General features: G+C 44.0%; 1 protein-coding gene and 1 non-coding gene across 5 annotated transcripts in view; both read left to right on the top strand.

Moving 5' to 3' along the window:
• The first annotated feature begins 492 nt into the window (after positions 1 to 492).
• Tcaim (T cell activation inhibitor, mitochondrial) overlaps positions 493 to 17,978 on the top strand; it is a 33,280-nt gene continuing 15,794 nt past the window's right edge. For 2 of the 4 annotated variants that reach the window (XM_060385011.1, XM_060385010.1), the window contains exons 1-4: positions 493 to 641; positions 5,708 to 5,777; positions 8,597 to 8,732; positions 12,259 to 12,415. In XM_060385011.1, coding sequence (XP_060240994.1) covers positions 5,749 to 5,777; positions 8,597 to 8,732; positions 12,259 to 12,415 — 322 coding nt within the window. In that variant the 5' untranslated portion in view covers positions 493 to 641; positions 5,708 to 5,748. Of the gene's footprint in view, positions 642 to 5,707; positions 5,801 to 8,545; positions 8,733 to 12,258; positions 12,416 to 17,978 lie in introns of those variants that run through there. The other 2 variants (XM_021654477.2, XM_060385012.1) reach the window with 2 other exon arrangements.
• Positions 13,794 to 13,952, top strand: LOC132654968 (U1 spliceosomal RNA). The gene has a single exon (XR_009592568.1). It is a non-coding gene; the product is annotated as a U1 spliceosomal RNA (small nuclear RNA).

The raw sequence follows: 17,978 nt of genomic DNA, 5'->3' as shown, positions 1-17,978 counted from the left end.
ATGGCGCTGGAAAACAGGCTTCCTGGCCTGGCAACCGAGCCAAGACACAGCATAGCGAAAAGAGCAGCTTCCGTCCCCTGCGGTAAACACAGTAAAAGGCCCAGGCTGAGAACACGACCTTTAAAACTAGCCTAGAAGCGAGGCCTGGCGGGTCAGGCTGAGGCCGAAGTTCAGGGCCAGCGTCCGTTACTGTGAGACACCGTCTCAAGCAACAAGTAAATCCAGAGAAAGCTTGAGGTAAAGTGGAGTGGGAAGTGTAAGCGGAAGAACGGGATCTTCCGCACCCAGCTACAACTGCGAAGCCGACCGGTACTGCCAACGGCCGCTGGGCAAGGCCCTGCTTCAGCGGATCGCCCGGCCCCGCCCCGCCTCGGCCCCGCCCCGGCCCGCCTCGGCCCCGCCAGGCCCCGCCCCTCCTGCCCCGGCCCCGCCCCCCGCGGGCTGCGCGCGCGTTGGCCCCGCCCCACCAGCAGCGGGCTGCGCACGCGCGCCCTGGCCCCGCCCCTCCGGTCCCTGCTCCTTTAATTTTGCTCTCGGTCTTCCCACCTGCCCGCTAGTCGTCCTTCTGCCTCCGACCTAGTGGGCGCGGACACCCGCCTTGTGTCTCCCGAAGCGCCCTTCGGAATCCCGCAGGTAGCGGGGTAAGGACACGGCCCAGCGGGGCTTTGAAGCGGGTGGGGAGGGCCCCACCGAGAGCCCACGTCCAGGCGCGGAGCCCTGAGGAAGGCCGGCCCGCCCTGGCCAGCGAGCGTGGTTCCTGCGGCTCCGAGTGACAGGCACTCGGGACCCGGGCCTGGGCAGCGCTGACGCCGTGGGCCAGGCCTGTCAGGAGTCCTTGCTTAGCCCAAGCTGTCCAGGGACTCCACGCTTTCCCAGAGGCCTTGGCCTGTGAGTGCCTGAGGTGGGACTCTTGAGGCTGGCGGCGCCTTGGGAGGAGCGCCACCTCAAGGTGTGGGCCAAGACCTGTAATCAGACTCCTAGTCCATGAGGCGGTGCATTGCAACGCTGAAGAGCTTACTGAGTTTAATATAGAGCTCATCTAGTTTTTAAAGGTGTCAAAAGGTTGGCTGGTTGGTTGGCTGAAGCATTTGTCTAAAAGGAGCTAGAGGTGCCTGATGTCCCTTAGCTTAGTGTTGATGGAGAGATTTTAAGGTCAGGGAAATTGCAGTACTAGAGTGGATATGCTGAAAAACCTAATCCTCCGAATTGGGAAGTATAAAGGTATTTTAATTCAGAACGTGGCAGCTCTGGCAGGAGATTCCATTCAAACACTTCCTAGGTCTGTGTGACCCGGCTGGAATAGGCATGCCTTTAGTCTCAGGAGGCCAGCCTGGTACAGCAGGTTCCGGGTAAAGAAATCCCAGCACTTAGGAAACAGAGGCATACAGATCTCTGCGTTCTGTCAGTTCTATTCAGGCAAGTCAGCTGAGTCAGTGAGTTGAAAGAGTGCAATAAGGATGACTTTGTGGAAGTTCAGCTCTTGGAATTCAGAGGCAGTTTTTACCAGGAGAGTTTTACAGAGACAGGTTGAAAAGAGAACGAGCCAGAGAATGAGGAGCCAGAAGATTAGAACAGGTTGCTAGAGTTGGTTTGAGGCCAAGCAAAGCTCTTCAGTGAGAGATTGAGAGAAGCCAGGCTGAATCAGTCATCTTTGGAGAGGAGTTTGAGCCAGAACAGCTGAGTGAACCAGCCAGCCAGAGTTCAGAAAGAACTAGAAAGGGTGAGTTTATTCAGCAGTAAGTGTCGGAGGCTGGAAGCTTCCAGGACTAGGCCTAGGTGAACAGACAGATGCAGAGAGACCACATAAAAGATATTTTTAACAGGGAAGGCCCAAAAGGCATCCCTACACTAGTCCTCTGCAGTGCAGAATGGTTTGAGAGACAAAACAGGTTTGAAGAGCTTTGTCTTTTTATCGTGCCAGATGTACTGAAACATTTGGATGAATTAAAGTTAGTGGATTTAATCGGACCCTGGTGTAGCACCAAGGCCTGTATATAGGTGAGCCTGGGCTAGAAGTACCTGTATCCTTCTTGAAACTAGTATTTTTTCCCTGTACCTTTAACAATCAAGATGTAGTTATGATTTAAATATCCAGCAAGAAAAACAAAAGGAAAATTTAAAAAATAACAACAACTTATTATCCAGCCAGGCGGTGTTAAGGGTTCCTTTAATCCCAGCACTCAAGTAGAAGCAGGTGAATCTCTGAATTTGAGACCAGCTTGGTCTAGAGAGTGAGTTCCCAGACAGCGGGGGTTGTTACATAGAGAAACCCTGAAAACACAAAACAGACAAACAAAACAACTGTTATCCATTGATTTTTCTAATACTGTTTCCTGATTTTGCTCTTTTTGCTTTACTTTTCTTCCCTACTGTAAATAGGAAACCTAAAGGCAATGTGGGAAAAAGCCTGCATCTGGGTGAGAGGGTTCCTGCTTTTAATCCCAACACTCCACAAGCAGAAGCAGGCAGATCTCTGAGTTGGGTGCCAGCCAAGTCTGCAAAGTGAGATCTTGTCTCCAAAAACAAACAAACAAAAAAAACCTTGAGAGATCATTTTTTTCTAAAACTTTACAAGAGAGTTACAAAAGAAAATTGTAAAATGAAAGTAGAGTGACATTAACTTAGTGGAAATACACATTGTGCCAGGAGTGCAAAGCTCAGTAAGGCCTTTCTTTGCCAATTTCTGTACTTGTCAAAAGTAAAGGACAGAGGCAGCTGCATTTACATACCAGGTTCTGGACCAGCCTGAGCTACAGAGAGAGTTGCAGACATCAAGGGAGGAAGGGGAAGGAATAGAACAAAAAATAATACAACTATGAAGTAGATTCAAATAGTCATTTATAATGGTTTGTAAATGAGTTCTCTCCTTGCACATCTATCCATACAGTAAACCATTTCTTTGAAACAAGGCTTTCCAGGGTGTCCTTCCTCCTCTAGGTGTTGCCCCAGGGAGGCTCCCATTGCTCTGTTCAAGTCTCCTCCTCCCCTACACCTTTCTCATAAACTAAGTTTGGTGAAAACAACAATTGTCCTTTTTTTTTTTTTTTTTTTTGAAACAGGGTTCCTCTGTGTAGCCTTGACTGTCCTGGACTTGCTTTTTAGACCAGGCTGGCTTTGAACTCATAGAGATCCACCTGTCTCTGCTTCCCTAGTGCTGGGATTACAGGCAGGCACAGTGTCAGGCCTTATTCACCAGTTGTCATAATACTCTATTTTTAGTGCTTCGCCCTGGACCAGGAGTACTGAGTAAATGCCTATTGATAAAATGGTGAATTGAGGGCACAATACCTTCTAAGTCAGATTAGACAGTGAGTGAGTGTCTTTAGTCATTCCGTAGTGTGCCTGAAGTTTTCTCTAAATAGAAGGGTGGTGTATTCAGTGGAGTATACAGGGATCTTCAGAACTCCTGCTGGCTGACATAGCTACACTAGGCGTTTGGAGCTAGTGTCACTAACATACCACAGCACCCAGTCCATGTTCAGCAACAGCGTGTCTTCAATCTTGAGATTGAAGCTAGCTGTCTGCAGCAGTGGAAGAGACAACCCTTTGCTGCTAACTGTGCAGACTGAGTTCTTTCAGGGATTTTACTCGGTTGAAGCTGAGGTCTTGATTTACGCTGCTGTAAAAGTATCTTTTATTTGCCTGGTGTAATTGTCTTCTCCGGCTGCTAACCTAGGCCTAGTCCTGGCAGCTTCCATACACTCTTACCTAGGCCTAGACTGTTTTCAGCCCCTGAGACATACAGCTGAATAAGCTCATCCTTTCTAGTTCTCTCTGAACTCTGGCTGGCTGGTTTAACTCAGCTGTTCTGGTTAAAACTCCTCTCCAAGCTGACTGATTCAAAATGGCTTCTCTCACTTCTGACTAAAGTGCTCTGCTTTACCTCAGACTAACTCTAGCTTTCTGGCTCCCTCTCATTCTCTGGTTCGTTCTGTCTTCTCCTGTGGTAGCTGTTCTCTCTTCAGCCTGTTTCTGTAAAACTCTCTTGGTAAAATTGCCTCGTCTCTCCCTCTGCACTTCTCTTTCTTAAGTTGTCTTTCTTTCCACTCAGGAGAGTTGGGCAAATCTTTATCTGATTCATCCTTTCTCTGCCTCTCAATTAGACATCACTTTCAAATATTGCTGCTTCCTTCTGTTAGGCCCATCATGAGCCTAATTTTCAGAAAGGATGTAGAGAGCTCAGGAGACCAGATCTCATCGATGTAAAATCGCAAGAGGTTTATTTTAACCATTGCACAATGGGGTCACCCCTGCCGGTCAGCAAAGAGTGGCAATGGGAGACAAAGACCTTGGTTTTTTTAAAAAGAAGGCGTGGGGATTTTGAAGTTGCAGTCTTGACAATTCAGGATTGGATGAGGAAGCTATAAAGTAAGATAATTGGTTAGTCTTAGGTGCTCAAGGTTGGCCAGTCCTGCCAAGTGTGGATGCAGCTGCAATTAAAGGTGGGGGTGGTTAGCTCATCCTTGAAGATTGGGGCTGCGGGCTTTTGGCTGGTGGTCAGGGTCTACTCAGAAGAAGGATTGAAGCCATCTAGGTTGGTTGCTAAGAAACACTATCTCGAAGACCAGGGTCTGGTCATTCTTTTTGCTGAGTAAAGGTCATTGCTTGCTCGCTTTTTTTATATCTGTCCTCACAGATAGGGTCACATTCCTCTGTTCTCTGGAAAGGTACTAAGAGGCCTTAACTTGGACCTAAAACTGAAAACTATATAGGTTACAAAGTTAGTCTGATTTTCTCTTCCTTCTACAAACTAACCTTACGTACATTGTTTGTGATTAAAGGTTTGTAATAAGAACATGTCTACATTGCAGCCAGATCACACAGACCTAAAAGATGTTTAGAAGAGATAAGAGCAGCCATGTTGCTGGATTAAAATTACTCTGTACAATGCAGGAAAAAAAATTTTCAGCATAAAACAATGTGAAGACAGAAGAGAGTTTATTAATAAAAGGTTTTCATATATAGTTAAGGGTGTTAACAGAAAACATCTCTTCCCGCAAAGGTAATAATAATAGCAGTTTTATATTGTATATTAACTGTGAATGACCATAGCCTAGGAAGATAGATTTATTTTTTTCCTGAATGATGTGTTACAATACAGAAGCAGTTACATGGTCACAGAAGAAAAGAAAGTCCTGAGTAGCTGTGGCCCTGAGAAAGTTATGGAAGGTTGGAAGCACCTCAGCAGGGGCAGCCATGGGAGTCTGTAGTCTATCCCACTTCCTGTTCTCTTCTGCTCCTCCTGCCACGTGCTTCCTCTGCCTGTGTCTACCCTAAGAGGCCGTATCCCCGCCTGGGCCTAACCAAAACAGACACTCTACCTTGTGTTGCTTTTGTCCAGGTATTTTTTTTTCCAAAGCAACAGAAAAGTAACTAAAATACATCCTCACATGTGTAGTTTATAAATACCTTTGTTTGTTTGTTTGTTTGTTTGTTTTTCAAGACAGGGTTTCTCTGTGTATCAAGCCCTGGCTGTCCTGGACTCACTTTGTAGACCAGGTTGGCCTTGAACTCACGGAGATCCACCTGCCTCTGCCTCCCAAGTGCTGGGATCACAGGCGTGCACCATCATCACTCGGCTAATAAATATCTTATTAGGTTAATACCTGAGCATTTCTCTTTGAGGATAGTAGCATAATGGTAATATGTAATTATTTTTAATCTCAAATTTCACTTGTTCAGTTCTTCTGTTCTCTTAATCTGTTAGGCAATTAATGGGTGCTTGGAAGTTGGCGTGCATATTCAGAAATGTTTTGCCACCTGAGGCCTTTAAGGAGGTAAGCTCTGTGGTCCACTCTGTGTTTGTTTAGGGGAAGTCTGTTATGCATTGAGCTGATTTCAACTTGTTTTTCAGGTCTTATTCTATGGCAGGAACAAGAAGAAAGAAAGAAAACTCATATGAGCAGCTAAATTGGCTTCATTGAGGGCTGGAGATAATAGATCCTAACAGAATGATTCTATATGAAGTACTAAGAAGAAAAAGCAGATTAGATCACCCTAGCACAGTATTATGTTCCCAAACCCCAGAGCACATAGTTTGATGTTTTAGTGTTGAAAAGAAAGTAGCTGTAAGAAGAATACAGATTCTTCCTCCTGGTGGTAGATATGCAGCAATGTCATAAATAAGTACAACTCTGATAGGTGGGAGTTTGTGGCACAGGGGCAGTATGGTGACTTAAAATCATGTAGAAGGGGAAGAACAAGGAAGGTCGGAGGAGCTTGGCTGAAGGGTCTGTGGAAGTGAGGCAGTCTCATGTAGCCCAAGTTCATTCTGTCACCATGGCTAGTCTTGAATTCCTGATCTTCCCTCTTCCACCTCACTGGAACTTCAGACTTCTGTCACCATGCTTGATTCAGAGTTTTTATAAGGAGTATTTGAGAGCAAGTTGGAAAGATTGGTTAAATACTGAGTCTCTTAAATATAAGACTCAAAACCATGTAGGAACTGTGGAAACCATCAAACGTGTTTGTATAAGAAATGTAGTTGCTGCCCCCTACCCTTCTCCTGGGAGTGTCGGCCCTGCTCCTCGCTGGCTGCAGCACTTGGGGGCCTGGGCATCACTGTAGAGCTGGCCCCAGTTGTGAAGATGCTTGTGAACTGGACTCAAAGACATGAGAGCAGGACAGCTGACCCTGCCCCTTGTCCCTGGCGGTGTAGGCGTAGGGGAGCTGGCAGGCCAACCAACTGAACTACCTCCCAGGCCCACCCCAACATCTACCCCACCTGTAATCTGCTTGAGCATGTGAAAGGGCCAGTCTGCAGATCCAAAGCTGCAGGGTCTCCATGACACAGGGCATCAATAGGCTATTAAGAGGAGGCCCATGAGGATCCAGTACAGATAGTGCAGCAGAAGCCAGAGGCCTTGAAATAGGCCAGTGACTCACTGCAGGGAGCATTTACAAGTAAAGCTGTTAGGCAAAAAGGGTATACTCTGTGACTCACTGTGACACACTGCAGCTTCCACAACCTGATTTTTTGATTCTATTTTATTTGTTGGGGGAGGTTGCAAGGGCAGAGAGTAGATATGAAGAGACAGGGAGATGGGTGGGATTAGGGTGCATGATGTGAGAGTCACAAAGAACCAATAAAAAGTTTAAAAAGAAAAAAGAGGAAATACAATGGCATGCAACCCTACATGGTTTGGGAAAGCCAGACAAGTAGACTGGTGAGGAGGCTGTGCAAGATGCTTCAGCAATAACAGTCTGGCAGCAAAGAAAGACAGGACCAGTTTCCAGAGACAGAATAAAGAGAAGTTGCCAGGCTAACTTGAGAACAGGTTTAAGTGGTGACCTCAGGATTTTGTGCTTTGGCAGCATTGAGAAAGGATGTTATGCTAAAGAATCAAAGCACTGTGAAGCTGGGGGATCCAAAGCAGAAAGATCTCAAGTTTGAGACTGTCTAGGAGAAGTTTAAAAGGTGGCGGTGGGGTTGAATTGTCTCCTTCCTTGCCATCTGTCTGTCTGAACAGGTTCTCACTGTGTATCACTGGCAGGAGATCAGATTCAAATTTTCTTGAATAGCACTTTACCAGATATGCCATCTGTCTGCCCTCCTTTTCTTATTAAACTCCTGCTATAATACCTACTGAACCACCTGTATACTTACTTCATAAAAGGTTCAAATACATGCAACAAATAAAACACAAGGTAACCTGAAAATATGCTGGTGTTTTCCAGACTGATAAGAAATTTTATGTAGACTAGAGGGATGGCTCAGAGGTTAAAAGCTCATGCTGCTCTTACAGAGGATCTAAGTTTGTTTCCCAGCACCCATGGCAGGCAGGTATTCAGTGAACTCTTCTGGCCTCTATAGGCACCTGTGCTTATTTCTCATTCAGTCGCACACACAAATACACATAATGAAAATGGTAAAAATCAACCTTTAAAAAAGAAATCTTCAAAGTATAGAATCTCCATCACAAACAGTATAAAACATTTCCAAGGACTCAGCATACGTGATAGATTGCAAAGAATGCCCAACACCTGGAGACTTCTGTGTAGTATAAGTACAATGAAAGATGTAAATTGGAGTATTCAAGGAGTTGTTCCCCGAGAATCAAGTCATTTACTTTGGACTAAAAACCATATTATTATTTGAAGTAAATAAACAGTACTTTAAGAACAGTCCCGACAGTCTGAGACGTAGATTAAGAATTAGAATGTCTGCTGGCCCACCTGTAATCCCAGCACTCAGGGAGGCAGAGGCACTTAGCTCTCCGTGTTTGAGCCAGCCTAGTCTACAAAGCAAATCCAGAATAGCCAAAGCTACACAGAGAAACCCTCTTCCTCTTTCTACTTCAATCCTCAGGGCATTCTCCACCGCACAGGAAAAGTCCACTGCTGTAAACTAAAGAAAGCAAAGCAGAACTTCAGGGGGAAAGCGTCATCTGCAGCAAAGCAACTCTTGGAGAGTTGTGTAGGGAAAACTATTATGGCTTACCACTGCTCAGATTGCATTAGGGGGGCCTACAATCACTGTTCCGAAACCAGACAAATTGCAGCACATCAGTGTCTGTCTTGTTGCTGTGGTTGTCTCTGCGGGTAGCTCTGGGTTGGCTGTGTGTGCGACGCTGAATAATCCTCCTGTCTCTGACAGGTTCTGCCTGAAGAAGACCCTCCCACCGTGGCTGCACTGCTCTCGAGCTTTATCAGGAGCAGAAGCCGTCAATGCCTTGAGGCCTTTCTACTTTGCAGTTCATCCAGATTTCTTTGGCCAGTACCCCAGGGAAAGGGTAAACACCTGTTTTTTTAACTTGTTTATAGTCTAGTTGATTTACTTGAGCCAATATAATGCAGAAAGTTGTGTAAGTTTATATTATTCTGTCATGATAATGTTTGACATAAAAACAATACTAAATTGAAAAGTAATAAAGTTTCAAATTAATACATGTAGTGAATATTTGTAATGTTAGTTGAAAACATTTATTCAAAGCTGTCATTACTTATATAAACAGTAAAGTTGCCACATAAATTCAAGAGTATACTAATCATGTTTTCTCCTGGTTTTTGGAGTAAACTAGAAAGCTTAAGAGAACAAAGCCTTTCTGCACTTCATGGAGTCTGTCTTCTAAAGACGCCCTAGGTGGATTTCCCTGCATGCTGCATGCACTGCTACACACTCCTGCCAGCCTCATGCTCCGGAGTGCAAACTGAAAAGGCCCTGGGGCAAACTCGGAACGGCAGCATTTTTTAACATTAGATAATATTACAGAGCTAAGTGCATTAAAGTTATCTCATTGGTTCCTTCGTTTTCCATTAACACTGATCTCTGACTTAACCTGAAATAATAAAGCCTGGTACCAGGCTCAGGCACACACACCTTGAACGTTACGGCACATCACTACTGGGGAAGCCCTGGCTGTGATCTGCACTGTGGAGCAGCCAGGACTTGCCTTCTGCTCTGTGTACTTGTCCACTGCTGGCCATTCTTCTGCTTTAGTAAACCTTGACTGAGCACGACAGCTTTTCTGAGTTGTAGGAATCCTAGCAGGCCATTGATCCTGAGTGTGGTCTTGGGGACTGTCACCCAGTGTTTCAGGTCTGATCATGTGTGTTTTCACTTACCCTGTCAGCTGGTGTGCTCTGAGCACTTACTGTTTGCCAGGCCTTTGTGCTCGTTGCTCCCTCACCTTGGACTGCCTCTCTGGACCTCACAGAGACAGTTCTCCTCTGCCTTTCAGTAGCCTCTCCCAGGCTGCTTCCTTTCCAGTGTTTCCCCTCTTACCTATCAGTATTTTCTCTGTGTCTGTTTTTCTTCCCATGCTGCTTATTTAGTAGGTTTTTTGTTTGTCTACTGCCATCAGTGAATTGCAGCCTCTAGGAAGGCTTTCACTCTACTGACCATTACCCACTGGGCTCTGCCTCAGTGCAGGCATGCCCCTCTGCTGATGACAGGCTTGGGGCTGCAAGTGCTCCATCCTGCTCTAAAGCCAGCGTTTCCCACTGGCGCTCACTGCTGTGGTTCTTTTAATACTCTAATTTTAAATTATGGGATATTAACAGATTTCGAAATTCACAGCTAAATACAAAGCTCACTTAAAAATCTCAATCTGGTCCCTATTTCCCTTACCCCATTCCTCTTCCATTTCCCAGTGATCATTGTTTTTACTGACTTCTGAGTTATACTTCCATTATTTCTTTTGGCAAAAGTAAAAACATCAAAAGTAAGTTTGAAGCTTTTAATTTTATTTTGGGTAGATTTTGGGTTCGGTTTTTGGTTTTGAGACAGGGTGTCACTCTATGGCTCAAATCAAAACAATCCTCCTCCTGCCTTAGCTTCCCAAATACAGGACTTTCTGGTTTGTACCATCAAGATCCAGCCCATTTGCTTTGTTTGTTTGTTTGTTTGTTTGTTTGTTTGACAGTGTCTCACCATGTAACTCAAGTTGACCTCAGACTTGCTGTGAATTTCCAATTGGACTGAAACCAGCAATTCCTTTGGGTAGTCTCACTCTGACGTCTATCACACCATATATGATCTGCCCAGTTAGGCAGATGTCCTCTTTCTCCCACTGTACTTTATATACATCCCTCCCAAAGCTAAGTGCTTGGTTAAAAGGATGATCTTCTCTGATCCAGGTAGAGTGTTTTATGGTCAAGGATATCCCAGTAGCTATGCTTTCTAACTAGAACTTTCAAACAAACTCTCAAGGTCCAAATGCTGGGATTCAGGAGTGCACCCCTGAATTGTACGAAGCAATATTTAGTCTCTCAGTGGCAGGAATGGACCCAACTTGTTTAGGGAGTTTCCTGACCAAGAATGTCATATAATAAGTTCTAGAAACAAAGTGCAAAATAATTTCTACTCTCAAGACATTGTATGCAGGAAGAGAAATTTAAATAATCAAAAGCAATTGCACATGACTTTAATTCCAGGATGGCAGACAAGGCCAGCCTGATCAACAAAAAGTTCCAGGCCAATCAGGGTTACATAGTAAGACCATGTCTCAAAACTAGAAACAAACAAACAAAAAAAAAAAATAAAAAAACAACAGATGTTATTAATCTAGGATTAGAAATGTGCAGCTTAATTGAACTCTGGAGACTCAGGCCTACAGACATTAATTTTAGCTCAAGGCCATCCTAAGCTTGATAGAGACACTTAAAATAAGGCCAGAAAAATGGCTCACCCAGGTGCCATTGGCTCAACCACTGCCAAGGTGATCAACCTGAGTTCGGTTCCTAGGTTCCACATGGTAGAAAGAAATAACGAATTCTGGGAAGTTGTTCCCTGACCTCCATACATACACATAACATGCACACAACACACACACACACTTGCAAATAAATTTAAAATATAATAAAGGAAGCAGCTGCTGCTCATGCCATTCTGTTAACAACATTTCTTCTTTATATAACTATAAGAAATGAAGCCCCTCCGTGTCTGCTCATCTATACTCTCTCTCATATGCTTCTCTTCTTTTGGGGACTATACAATGCTCCAGTAATCAAGAAGTTGTCATATACATCAAAGAGCACATTACAGACCTTTACTATAAAATTAGCTATATTTTCTCCTATTTAGTTATTTGTCTATGGCTTTGTTTAATACACACATACATACATATATATATATATATATATATATATATATATATATATGGGGGTTCCTAATTTTTTTATAAAAATGAATCTCGGTCTATCATGGAGGTACTGTTAGGTATAATAATCACTAAGTTCTTGCCTTGGGGTAGTCCTGGAAAAGCTGCTTTTACTGCTAAGTGATAGACTAATGCCTTCGACCCTGATGCTTACATGGTTACATGTTCTGTATCTCAGCTTCAGTGCTAATCCACTGCACTCTAATAGGAAGCTAATTCTTTACCAGATAGTGGGAAACCCCAGTGTTCCTTGAAGTGCTTATTTTATGCTCTGTGATGTTCGTGTCTGTGTTGGGGGAGTGAGGGCAGGTGCCCACGGAGGCCAGAAAAGGGCGTTGCATCCCCAGAGCTGTCGTTACAGGCAGTTGTGAGCTGCTGTGTGGGGCCTCGGCTCTCTGCAAGTGCCGCCCCGAACCATTAAGCGGTTTTTCCAGCTCTCAACTTTGATTTTTCAGCAAGGTCTCAATGTGTAGCCTTGGCACTCAGAGATTTGCCTGCCTCTGACTCTGAGCGCTGGGATTAAAGGTGTTTGTCACCATGCCTGTTCCCTTAACATTTTTTAACAGTAGATTACTTAATATCTTCAATATATTTAAAGGCAGCATATAATTTCTTCTTTCTTTATTCACATGTAAATGCCCTTAATATTTTTTTCTAGGAAGTCAATGAAAATTCTCTGAAGAGATTAAGTGTCTACTTAGAAAATCTCCAGAAACCAGGCTTGAAGTCTCTGAAACCAACTCAGCTTACATTTTATATAAGGGAAAAAACAGCCCAGAACTGCCCTGAAGGCCAGGAGTCTGTTAGTGCTTCCGGTGCGTTGTTTTATTTCTTCTGTGTCCCTTGCCAGCTTCATGTGAAATGTGTTCATTGATTCTGATGTTGCCAGAATGCTTTTGCATTCAAGCCTTTGATTATTGAAAAGTATTTTCCTAGAATTAGTTTCTGCTCCTAGCTGTATGAGTTTAAACAAGTTATTTTTGTGTGTTTAAGCAATTGTTTCCTGAAGTATCCCAGTCCAGTGTTGGGGTTCATGCCTTTAATCCCAGCACTTGGGAAGCAGAGGAAGGCTCTGTGAGTTTGAAGCCAGCCTGGTCTACGTAGTGAGTTCTAGGCCAGCCGTTATGGTGTATAGCTGAACTGTATTGTGAGGCCTTGTCTCAAAACAACACAGAAACCCCTGAAGTATTCCTGTTTTTGGTGTTTCAGATTCAGTGTTGGCATGAGTGTTAGGCATGTGTGTTGCATTTACACTCTGAAATCTACAGTGTTTCTTCTCTTCTGTCCCTGTGAGGAGAGAAATGTTTAACCATATGTGACCTAGTGATTTCTGCCCACTTTTCAAAGATCCCAGAGACAGAGGATGGTTCTGAAAACTCAAGTCTCTAACCTCCACCTAATGCTTTTTTCTGCATACCCTTCTTTCTAAGCACCTACTTCTATCTGGATGTAGTAAGGTTAATAGCTAGCCCTCTAGCTGTGGGTGTGTAGCTATAACCCTAGTCCTTGGAATATTGATGCAAAGAAGACTGAATTTGAAGCCAGCCTGGGTTGTCAGAGCAAAACCCTGACTCAAAAACAGATAAAAAATGTTTATGAAAACCTATATATGTTAGCATGCTTATATCCCTAACACTCGGAGGCTAAGACAGGAGAATTGCTATCAGGTGGAGGCTGGGCTATATAACAAGACCCTGTCTTGAAAGAAAGGAAAGAAAGAAGGAAGGAAGGAGGGAGGGAGGAAAGGAAAGGAAAGGGGAAAGAGAGAAAGAGAGAAAAAGAAAGAAAGAAAGAAAGAAAGAAAGAAAGAAAGAAAGAAAGAAAGAAAGAAAGAAAGAAAGAAAGAAAGAAAAGGGGTAAAGAAAAGAAAAAAAACAGGTGGAAGTAGTACATACCTGTAATCTCAGCACTCAGGAGGCAGAGGCAGGGGGATCTCTGTGATTTCCAGGCCAGCCTGGTCTGGACAGCCAAGGCTACACAGGGAAACCCTGTCTCAAAAAAAAAAAAAAAACAAACAAAAAAAAAAAAACAAACAAACTCAAAGACTTTACTAGGCCTTTGAGACACAAAGCATACTTGTAATTCTTCCCATGATTCCTCACTTGATCTTTGATTATGAAAATGAGAATTGCAGTAGTTTGTAGAAAACTCCTCACAGTACCTCAGGACTTCAGATGGAAAGGAAAGGCTCTGTCACAAAACCAGGAGAAACACCATGATCAGGAAGGTGGTTTCTCAGGGTGAAGGTCATCCATTGAGTCTTGAGTGTGCTCACCCTGTGATTTCCCAAAATTCATGAAAATCAACCACATAATTTGTGACAGTAGGGGACTGCATTCAGGCTCTTCCCTTAATAAATAAATAAATAAAACAAAACTTCTGTCTTTTGTGTTAAAAACAGCTTCCTGTCCAGTCTCTCTAATGTATTTTCTTGTCTTTTATTTTCTCAGGGAAAATAAAAAGTCAGAAATTTCTCTTCTCAGTGGTTTCTCCATCTGACTTAGGGTTTTATTCAAAATAGCCTCAGCCAGGAACAATAGCTCTAGTAATCTCAGTGTGGGGAACTTAAGAGAGAAGGACTATGAGTTCCAAACTAACCTGGGTTACAGAGCAAGACCCTTTCTCAAAGTTTAAGAAGTTTTTTAAAAGATTATGAATGTTCTTAAGAGTCTCCTGAGATGTATTGTTTATCATGTCAGGCTGAATGCTCATAACTATTTAATAGTCAGTGTTTCTGCTCAGTATCAGGGTACAGCAGGAGCTACCACATTCTACATGATGACCTACCCTGAATTCATGATTTCTCCAGACATGGGATTTATAGAGACAAACTTCACCTTCTCTAGCTGTTCATAGAAAATAGCCTCACTTTAGTTTTTATTGCTAGGTAAGTCGTAGCCTCTATCTTTATGACAAAGATTAACAGTGGCAAAGATTTGAAAATTGTATTTCTTCAGTATTTTTGGTGGGGGGTGAGATAAGGGAAAACAGGGTCTGTCTACATAGCCCTAGCCATTCTGGAACTTACTGTGTAGACCAGGCTCAAACTCACAGAGATCTGCCTGCTCTGCCTCCCAAGGGCTGGGATTCATAGTGTTCACTGCTGTGCCCAATTTTCTTCAGCTTTTTTATCTGCTTGTTGTAAGGGAGGATACAATGGAACCATTGAACTATGTCACTCTGAAGGTAGAAAGAAAGAGTTTTTGGGGACTAAATTGCTAGGGCTGTCTCTGGAGTAGAGGAGTTCAAAGAAAAACAAAATGGTGGAAAAGCAAGCGCATTTTATATGACAGCAGGGTGAGGTCTTTGAGCTGGTGCAGTCTGTTCAGAGAAACCGGAGACTAGATGCACTTGCCTGAGGTAGTTGACTTCTGGGTGGGTTAAGGGAGGTCTTGTAAACAGAAACCTATATTAAAAGAGTCCCTCTGTTTACCCAGTAACAGTCCTCTGTTTACCTGTCAGTCCTTCTGTTCAGGACATTGTTACCAGCGCTGCCATTTTTGGAGGACCACTGTGGAACTAAGGCTTATTAAATTAAAGTTGTTCTTTTTCACTACTGAATTTTCATGAACAGTTTGACATTACTAACACTGACTTTTTATTCTTTGTCAATTTCATGCATATATAATGCATTCTGGTCATTTAAACCACTGATCCTCCTTCCCACCCCAGCCATTTCCACAGAGCCTGCTTTGATGCCTTATTTCATGGCGATACATTAACCTCCGAAAGGCCAAAATCATGTCTCCAGCTCTAGGTTCTTTTGGTCCAAGAGGAAGTGAACTTTGTTCTCAAAATCAGCATTAGAAGGAGAGAATCCTCTGAGAATGTCTAGGAATCAATGCTTAAGAAAGCAGCTGTGGCCCGGCTGCGCAGTCCAGAAAGCCTGCCCTGTTTTTTTTTTTTTTTTTAAGCCTGCCCTGTTTTGAGGATTAACTGGTTCACTGACTATTCATAGCAAGAACAGGTAAAGAAAGGAATTCAACTGGAAATGGGAAAAGCATGATTTTTAAAAGATATATATACCAGGAGAAATCAGATTGCCTTATAAGACGGGATGTAACAATAAAAAGCAAACGGAAACGGTCAGGTTCTGTCCAGCGCTCTGCTGCCCTCTTTACATTGATAATGGTCCTAGTGTTTCTGCAGACCAGCTGTGTGGGCTCACACCTGCCATCCCACACTGGAGGAGAGGCCAGCCTGGTCTACTAGTGAGTTCCAGAGCAGAGCTGCATGGTGAGACCCTGTCCAGACAGAGAGAGAGAGGGGGGGGGGGCAGGGGTGCTCTGTGGTGGGCTGTGTAAATTCACAAACTTCCTTTTCACTGCTGGGGATTGATCCCAGGGTCTCACCTACTTAGACACGTACTTTACAAAGGAGTGGTATTCTTTCCAATCTCACATAAGCATCTAGAGTGTACCTTATAGTGATCATACCCAAAACAGCAAAACTGTTATTCTCAGAGGAACCCTAAGGAACTAAAGGGCATGTCCTGTCGCACGGGTGAGGTAGACTCAGTGATCAGAGTTTATAAGCTAAAATGGAAACTACGGTTTATTTGACTTAGTTTAACATTTTTATTAGATTTCATTTTTTTTTTTTTCAGTTTTGTTTTTAAGACAAAGTTTCTCTGGATAACAGCCCTGGCTGTCCCGGAGGTCACTATGTAGACCAGGCTGGCAGCCTCACCTGCCTTTGCCTCCTAAGTGCTAAGACTAAAGGTGTGTGCCACCATGCCAACTAGACTTAATCTTGTTGGTTGGCTGGCTGGTTGGTTGGTTGGTTGGTTGGTTTGGTTGTTTTTTGTTTGGTTGTTTGTTTTGGTTTTTTACCTTCAGGTATTTCTGTGTATCATACACACACACTTAGGGTCAGGGTCAGAAGAGGACATCAGATACCCTGGAACTGGAATTACAGATTGTTATAAGCCACCATGTGGGTTCTGAGAATCTGTCTCTTCAGCTCTCTCCCCAGCCCTGCTCTGTACACCAAGTAGATTCTCTTACAGAGAGTCCTCCAGCTTCTGCCTCCTGAGTGCTGTGGGATTCTCCTCCTGCCTGGGGGCACTTTCCTACCAGCACACAAAGGCAGGAGGGGAGCAGACACTCCTGGAACCACACTCCAGGAACCACTTCAGGGAGCTAGTTCAACTTTAACTCCAGAGAACAAAGGCTATACACCCCTTAGGGAGGGGGGGCTCCAAGGATAGGAGTACATAATTGGTTGAAACTAGGCACTTCAAGGATGCTTGATTTGCATTAAACAGCACACTCCTATCATAGGAATGGGAACACAGTACCTAATTATCCTATAGGCACAGGGAGGAGCGAGCCAGCAGGGAGCTGTGTCAAAGGCCATATATCAAATGTAGTTGGGGACATCTGTCTAGAGACACTCTCCACGTGAAGTCTGGCAGAGAGCAGGACGCCCTGCTGGGGAGGCCTGCGCCTTCATGAGGAGCTCAGGATGGTAGCGGACTGGGAAGACGGCAGCCTCGGACAGCAGGCTCCTTCCCGCATTCCTACTAAGCATTAACTTAGCTAGTTTAAGTCTAAGCTACTTCTTCCTGACCTTCAAGGAAAAAGTTCGATTTTTTTTTTTTCTCCTGCCAGTCAAATGATCCTGTTAAGAAAATTTCTTGCCCGGTGCAGTAGCACATACCAGTAATCCCAGCACTCAGCCTGTGGCTTCTCTGTGAGTCCAGGACAACCAAGGCAACACAGAGAAACCCTGTCCTGAAAAACCAAAGGAAAAAAAAACGTATTTTACTTGTTCTGTATTGTGTATGTGTGTGTCGTGCAGAATATATCTGCAAGAATGAGTTAAGCACTGGTTCTTATTAAGAAAACACATCTGGGGCTAGAGAGATGGCTCGGCAGTTGAGAACACTTGCTGCTCTACCAGAGGAGCCGGGTTCAATTGCCAGCACCCACATGGCAGCTCACAACTGTCTGTAACTCCAGTTCCAGGGGATCTGACACCCTCACACAGACATACATGCAGGCAAAACACCATGGCACATGAAAAATAAATAAATACTTTTTTTTAAAAGAACATAGATATCTCAGGAATGTTGAGGAGATAGTTCAGTCAGCAGAATGCTTACCATATAAGAGTGAGGTCCTGAACTCAGTCTCCAGCAACCCACACACACACCATAAATAAATAAATGATAAAAAGCCAGCTGTGACAGCATGCCTTGTAATCCCAGCACTAAACAGATAACGAGAGGATCCCTGGAGCCCACTAGCCACCCAGCTTCCCCTAAGGGATCACCCAGATCCCTCAAAATAAGGTGGACAGTGGCAGAGCAATGCCCAAGTTGATTTGCCCTGTGCCATGTGCGGACAAGAAGGTACACATGTGAACACACACAGC

The sequence above is a fragment of the Meriones unguiculatus genome, chromosome 6 (assembly GCF_030254825.1).
Source record: "Meriones unguiculatus strain TT.TT164.6M chromosome 6, Bangor_MerUng_6.1, whole genome shotgun sequence".
NCBI lineage: Eukaryota > Metazoa > Chordata > Mammalia > Rodentia > Muridae > Meriones > Meriones unguiculatus.
This window is presented reverse-complemented; position numbering and strand designations above follow the sequence as displayed.